The sequence below is a fragment of the Vanellus vanellus genome, assembly GCF_965231255.1.
Source record: "Vanellus vanellus genome assembly, contig: HAP1_SCAFFOLD_524, whole genome shotgun sequence".
Lineage (NCBI taxonomy): Eukaryota > Metazoa > Chordata > Aves > Charadriiformes > Charadriidae > Vanellus > Vanellus vanellus.
Window position 1 is genome coordinate 1 of NW_028127738.1, and position 7,671 is coordinate 7,671.

Sequence of the window (7,671 nt, forward strand, 5' to 3'; positions counted from 1 at the left end):
CCAGAGGTTTTGGGCTCTATTGAATTTTATGGGAGCTGTGATAAAAATTTTGATTCTTTTCAAAACCATCATCATCATCCTTGCATGGCTGTTCATAGTGGATGCAATCTCACCTAACAGTATTATTGCAACTTCCTGTCTCGTCATGAACTAAACCCTCTTTCAGTGGAGAGACGCGTGCCTCTGTGCGTCAAGTCAAAATCTGTTAAAACCAATGTCTGAAGTCACTGGAACTGTATCAAAGAAGCGCTATTTCTGCCCATTGATTAGGAAGGGAAACAGATCATGAACTCAGAGGTCAGGGTTTGCAGTGCACCCGCCTCAACAAAGCTTCAGATCACCTTCACTGTTTTGTGTAATTGCTCTTCCAAAGAGAAACAATCGTCTGCTAATACCAAATCAGCCTTGATACTAGCCCAGGTGGCCTCAGCTGTCCCGACTTGGCCTGGTCCTTTCCAAACCTTTACATAATCACGGGGTGTATTTTAGACTAATGTAAATATGTTGATAGCAACACACAATGAGCAGTGCCTCTTCAGCTGCTTCCAGTAGCTACTGTGTGCCCAGGAGAAGAGCAGAGGAGCTGAGGACAAGAGCTCGGCTTTCAAAACCTGACAAGATAGCTGCCTTAAAGACTGTGCTTAATGACTAAAAACTCTGACTGTGTTTTTCGTGAACTCAGTGAGCAGCTGTGAAACTGAGGGCTTATGGGACATAGGGCCACCAGGCCTGAGTGCTCTGCACTTTGAATTGCAGTCATTTTGCATGAGGTTATGCAAAGAGAAGAATATGCTCTCCTGCGATGCAAAACTATGTTATAGTGTGTCCTGCTTTGAGCGACACAGGACTAACTTCTCTTCTAATAGTTGGGAAGCCTGCACTTTTAGAAGACTCCAGTGTCTGAACTTGTGAAAATATGTACTTTATAGCTGGCTATGGTGTGTGGGTTTCAAGGTCTCAGAGATTTTGAGCTTGCCAGGCGCAGGGATGAGGAGGAGTGAGACGTGAGCACTTGACCCAAGCTGGCCGGCAAGATTATTTCATACCATACAAGATTATTTTCATACCATGAACATGAATGACATAAATTGGTCCAAACCCTTATTCTTCCGATGGGATGTCTGCTTCCTCCCTGGGCCCCAGCTTAAGGATATCACTAGGAAACTTCCAAGCCTGGTACGGCCCTCCGACTATTACCCATTATTGCTCTTCCGTGTGTGTGGTGGTGAAGCTGCAACATGTCTTCCTATGGCGATCAAAAGAGACTTCAGGGCCTTGGGACGGTTGGTAAGGGGATGTGGGGCACAGGTTATTTTTTCCTCTTTCCTTCCAGTTACAGGCAGCGACATTGGAAGAAACATACAGATAGGCCCAGTCTATTAATAGGTGGCTCCATGGCTGGTGTGACCAACAGAATTTTGTTTTTTTTGATAAGGGGATGGCCTACACAGCACCAGGCTTGCCGGCGTCAGATGGGATTCACTTGTCTCAAAGGGGGAAGAAGGTCTTTGCTCACCAGCTATCAGGGCTCCCTGACAGCGCTTAAAACGAGGCTCGAAGGGAGAGGGGGACAATATCAGGCTTGCCCGTGACAAGCTGTGAGATGACATGCCAAGGTTAGAGGGACAGGGTGCTAGCGAGGGCCCACAGGCTGTTGCTCTGAGATGTGCTGGCTACGCTGCAGGACACCTGAATTCTTCCAGCGATGAGGCAAGAAGGAAACACCAAGGAATGAAAGGGTGTTCCTCTAAGAAGGTGATAAGAAGGTGCCTCAAAAGGAGGCAGACACGACAGTTTTTCTCCTAAAATCACCGACTGAGAGGGTAGGACTGAATCCCCGTGGGTGGATTTACTCTTAGTTGCATACAAAGTATTTTCAGTGACTTTCTGGCACACCGTGAAAGTACAGTGGAAAGAGAAAAACCAAAGGCAAAAAAAATACCGGTAGACCGTATAACACACAAACAGATCATTTAATTTCTACTCATGGCTTTCAGCAGGAAGTGAAACTCTAATCAAGTATTTCCAAAGCATCTTAGCCAAACTGGGAATCCCTCCCACAACAGATTCAGTGAGTTCAGCTGAGCCTAAATGGAACCCAGCAGCCGCACAGTGCTGGGAAAGGTCTTGCGCATGCCCATGCACTTCTCCTCATCAATGAAGAGTGTGTTGGCTTTGACGGCCAGGTCATGCTGCAAGACCGACTTGGTATGAACCAGCATTTGCAGGGTGTCCTCGGTGTCTCTCAGGCGCTGCTGGAGGCTCTGGACCGTCTCGTTGATTTTGTGGACCTCGTTGACAAGGCTGGAAAACAGCAAGAAACCCTGGTTAACAGTGCCATCGTGGGGGTGGTTTCTAGCGTGGCATTGCTGAAGGGCCCCTTGGTCACAGGATTACCCCCTTCAGCGTGCTCAGACTAACTCAGACCCCCCGTTTCTGGCAGACGCATGGGAAAGCTGAGGGCAGAGCTCCTCCAGACCTCAGCGGGGAGGCATGGTTAAGTCTGCTCAAAGGCTTTGGCAACGCGCAGCCGCCTCTCCCAGAGCAGCTCGGGCCAGCAAGAAGAGGGATGAGCAGGTGTGGTTTCCTGTTCCTGCTTGGTTTGGGGGGTTTGTTGGCTCCCCCTCCTGGATTTCCCTGTGCAGGCATCCTCCCCATGCCCACAGATGCACACAAAGAAAACAGGACATCTGGGAGAGGCTAAAAGTGAATGTGAAACAAGGGGAGGATGGAAAAAACCCTTGTTGTACGAGATGCTGCAAAGGCTGTGGGGCTGGGTTTCAATTGCTCTGAAAAGGCTTCAGCTGGAGTCTTGCCCAACGGGCTCCCAGGAGGGGTGAACTTTGGGGTGCCTCAGAGGGGGTGCTGCTGGGCGCTCAGGCCAGCCTACTCCTCCACAGCTCCTCGGCGTGCAATCCCAAACAGACCACTGTGTCCTTGAAAGGATTTCCAGTGTCCTCGGAGAAGGTGAGGACAGCCCTTTCTGCTTCTCCATAGGGGGCACCCTTCCTTGCAGTTCCCCAAAAGGAAGGGCCTAAGGGATCTCAGCAGGATCCTGTTGGAGAGTAAAGGGCTCGTCCTTCAAAACTGAGCACATCCAACTGCCGGGAAGCAGGCTGGAGAGAAGATGGGGCTTACCCAAGCGGGAAGAATCCATCCCCTCATGCTTATGCTTAATTTTTCATGCAGTGCTACCCCCGGGTGCTACCAGCCGTAACTCCTCAAGGAGCCCACCAGACCCACGCTCCTGCCTTACCGCAGCTGGGCAGTGTCCCGGCACAGCTCCACGTTTGGTCTGCGTGTGCGCTCGTCCAGCCGGCTCTGAGCCACTTTTAAGGGAGGCCCTTGGTCCCTAATGGCCTTTTGGATGGCTTCTATGGTCTTCTCCACCTGGAAGATTTCCTGCAGCGTCTGGCGTAAAAAAGAAACCCATGCACAAATTAAAAAGTATCTTCTCAAGTGACAACATAATTACCCTTTCCTCTTGTCCATCTGCAGAACAATACAAGTTCAATAAGCAGACCCTGGGCTCAGACCCCTGTCATTCTGCTACACATCAAGGCGCAGAGCCAAGAGTAATTTTTCTTCAGGGAAAAACCTCTCTTGGCTCTTGCTGTCACATCAGAGGAGGTTTTGGAGCACTGATGGACCTATTGAATTCCTAGCTTCCCAAAATTACCGCTTGCTGGAACTAATCATCCATCAACAGTAACTCAGAGAGGGAAGGTTCTTCATGGATCCTCACTGAAAGACATGGCATCAGCTCGCAGTGCTGCAAGCCCCGTCTTCCCTCAGTTACTCAATACAGTGTCGGGCACGTTTCAGGAAGCTTTCTATGAGACCCACAGCTCTGAGGCAGGTGTCCATCACTGATTTCCACTGACTCTGCTTGGCAAAGCAAACACACGCATGCCCATGCAGCAGCCCCAGAGCACGGAGAGTGAAAGCACGTCCTTGGAGGAGAAGCAAGCCTGCAACCCCCCCAGCAGGCAGCCCAGCAGAGGCCCAGCAAGGCCGTTCTGGAGGGCAGCCAGCGCTTCTGAAGGAACTACCAGGAGATGCAACCAGCATTGGCATTTTCTGCTGGCAATCCCTGTGCTCCCAGGCTGCCAGTGAGGATGCCCTAGCAAAAACAGACCCCTTGAGATGAAATTACGGTGCCAACTCCTAAGGGTCCCACCTCAGGGGCGTCACTAGGAAGTGACAGTGACACACCGAAAGGGAGGGGTTCCGACTACCTTGGCCAGGTGGGTCCGGATCTTGCTCTTGGCATCGGCTGTCTCGCTGATGCGTTTGGTGAAGGCGATGTTCACCCTGTTGAACTGGCTCCGCATCTCGTTTGCCACCACCACCAGCAGGTTCTCGATGTTGTCCCGCAGCTTGGAGGAGGCCGCCCGTTGGCTCTGTGAGCGGAGGATGTTGTCGTCTGTGATCTTGGCCCAAGAGTCCGGCACCGAGATCCTTCAGGAGGTGAGGGGGAAGAAGAGGCCCCGGTAAGCCCGTAGTGCTGAAGCTGGACGTGGGCAGGCATGAAGCCTGCCTGGGAGCAGCACTGATTAAACGTATCTGAAATCTCCGTCTTTAATTTGAGCATAGGTTGTGGTTTAACTCTGGCCAGCAGCTAGGACCACACAGCCACTCTCAATGGAGGGGAAAGAGAAAGAACAGGACTCACGGGTGGAGATAGAGACAGTTTACTAGAACAACAACAGAAAATAAGAATGAGAAGAAGAGTACGAGTAAGGGTAAGAATAAAGGTAAGGTTAACAATAACAATAACAGTAAGAATAACAATAAGCAGAGAGAAACGGTCCCACTCAGGCAGCTGTCTCCAGGCGGGATGGACGTGCCTTGACAGTGGGCTGGGGACAAGCAGCTCCCTGCCAGGGAGAGGCACCGTGCATCCCGGGCACAGCTTGCTGCTGGCGTGCCGCCCAGCGTGCACTCACGTGGCATCGACCCGCTCCACCGCTGGGTAGTAGCTGATGCCGTGGGAGGTGCTCCTCAGGTGGTGACACTTGTCATCGATGCGGTGGGCCGCCTGCTTGTGGGCCAGGTCCCTCTCCAGCTCGTGCTGGGCCACCCTGTTGGACCTTCAACATGCAAACAACAGCCATCGCTGGGGATGTTCAGGTGGAAGGGCTTCCTCCCCGCTCCAGTTCCCCGCAGCTCCCTCCCACGCAGCTCTGTCCTCCCATGAGCATCACTGCCCACTTCCCGGGGAGCCCGCCTGGCTTTTCCATCTGCAGGGTGTGGGGAGAGGTCGGGGTCTGCTGGGGGTCCACATCACAACTGCAAATGCACATCAGCCCTACGGCATGACATAAGGAGCTCCTCCTTACGCGAGCTGGGCTTTGGCTTCATCCAGGTACCGCTGCATCTTCTCCTGGCACGACCTGATGACATTGACTTCCTGGGTAAAGGACACATGGCCCCATCATCAGTGTCTGTACTCAGTTGTCCTGATGCCACTCGTCCCCTCAGACCTCCCCAACCCTGCACACAGCAAGAACTTGCCTGCTTGTCTTTCTGCCCAGAGTAAACAGGCAGGGAGTGGAGAAAGTGCCCCCAAACTGCGTGCATGTCTTTAGTGCACTACTCCCTGAAGAGGAACACAGAACCCCCACACGCTACACAAACACGCAGCTGCTCTTCAGCTATTCCTTCCTCTGTACGGCCAAGTCATACCCACACGGCGTGGGCATGCTGCTGCCTGGGGGAACCCCATCCCCTGGCCCAGCAGGTTTTGGGGGGGTTGAAGAGCTGAGCACCTCCCCAGCGGTAAGGAGCCAGGTAGGGAAGAAGGCTGCAAAGCCTCTGTAGGGCAGTTTAGGTAAAACTGGCTTTAACACATGATCTGGGTGGCCCAACTTACCGTGAAGAGCTCTTTCTCCACATCATCATGGACGAGGTCAATGCCCATCCTCTTCTCCCGCTGAAGCAAGCACTGCTGAGCGACCTGTTGGGGACATGCCATCACTGTCGGGTGCAGAGGCAGGATTCTCTATAGAGAGAGTCCCCATCTCAAGAAATGGAAGAAAAGAAATTCTAGGCGGGCACAGAGGGGACACCAGGGGAACAAAGTGCCCAGGGCGGCTGCTTCAGCTGACCACAAGCAACCGAACTGCACCATACGCATCAAATCAACATGAGGGAGCACGTGTGTCCCGGCTGCAACCAGAGCTGTGGCACAGGCACCTGTGTCAGCCTTGATGCTGACCTCCCCAGGGTGTTGTAGGAAGACATGGGCTTCTGTCTCCCACTCCAGGAATTTGGATGTTCCGCCTACACAAATATTTGGTTAAGCAAATGGAGTTGTGATGAGCTCATAACGGGCTGATAGGGGATGCAGCAGATGGGAAGACATTGCAAACTTAACTTATGGTCTCTTCATAAAAACTCTCTAGGTCTTGCGGAGCTGCAGTGGAACTTAGTTAGACATTTGAATGGCTGCAGTTGTTCCAGCAGTAGGCTACAGCTTGCAGCCCACTGGACAGAGTGCTTACCTGGAGAGGGGCCTCCGTCTCGGCCAAGGCTCTCTCCAGTCTCTTCTTCATGTCTGTGAGCGTGTTGGTCTCCCCGATCATCTCATCCAGCTCACGGCAGAGCTCCCCTTTCCAAAACTCAATAGCATTCACACGTCCTCCCAGGCTTTTGGTGCTTTCTGCTTGTGTTTTCTTTGTCTGCTGGTATTTATCCCCAATCATGCGGGTGGTATCAACTCTCAGAGCCTCCGCATTGTGCCGGGAAGTCTCTGACTCTTTGTACTTGGTCAGGTTGGACCTGTACCAGTCGTCAGGGGTGTAGCGGGTGAAGAGGGTTGTTCTGTTGGAAATGTAAGGGAGCTTCTCGCTGGTGGTCATCCCCTGGGAAGTTTTGGAAAAGGGAGCCAAAGCTGGTTTGATGGCATCTCTTTTAGAGTAGGTGCTGGGCATCCAGGGGAGGCTGGAGCTCTGAGGCAACGGGTAGTACGGGAAACGGTCTTTATAGCTGGCAGTCATGGTGTTGATGGCAGGCAGAACCTTGGCACGTCTTGCCGTTAAGGGAAAGCCGACAGCCTCCATTCCTGACCACTGCTCTTCAAGTACTTGTCCTGCACAGAGGAGGAGATAGAAGACAACTTCCCTCAGTCAGCTCCTGCACTTGCCTTCCTTCTTACAGCAACACATGCAGCTTCTAACACAAACAGCAACGCACACAGCACCCACAGGTCACCTGTACAGGCCTAAAACTCTTGAAAGCAAATGCCTTCTCACAGCACCCCAAGCATTTGTATCTGGAAAGGGATTTGAATTTGTTTAGTATCTAGCCTCAAGTATTGAAATGCGGAGAAAAGCAAAGCATGGCTGCTCAGGAGAATGACAGATATTAGCCTTCATTCTCCTCAAATCTGTCAATCCCGTGAAAGTGTAGCTGGTGATTGTCTTGTGTTCATTGGCTTCTTTTGGTTGGCGTATGTGCTGATCTTCTAGTACTCCAGATGTCCTTTTCTCTTTCAAAGTGCCCTTTCCAGCCCCGATAGCTGCGCCCCTTTGGACCAACCCAGTGTGATTGGTGGGTCAGGGACTCAATCCTCACCCCCCACCTTCACTTGCATTGATGCTTTGCAGATCTATATCCAAATTTGACCCCCCTCCAGCTATTTCAGTCTCAAGAGAACAGCCCTCTCTT

General features: G+C 52.0%; 1 protein-coding gene across 1 annotated transcript; it reads right to left on the minus strand.

Annotated features, from left to right (window-relative positions):
* Positions 1–2,087: 2,087 nt before the first annotated feature.
* On the minus strand, positions 2,088–7,064 carry LOC309685056 (tektin-3-like; the record flags this gene model as incomplete). The annotated part of the gene is made up of 7 exons (XM_082500864.1): positions 2,088–2,304; positions 3,257–3,411; positions 4,239–4,461; positions 4,950–5,093; positions 5,343–5,413; positions 5,876–5,959; positions 6,507–7,064. The coding sequence occupies 7 exons, from the start codon at positions 7,062–7,064 to the stop codon at positions 2,088–2,090; spliced, it is 1,452 nt and encodes a 483-aa protein (XP_082356990.1).
* Positions 7,065–7,671: the final 607 nt, after the last annotated feature.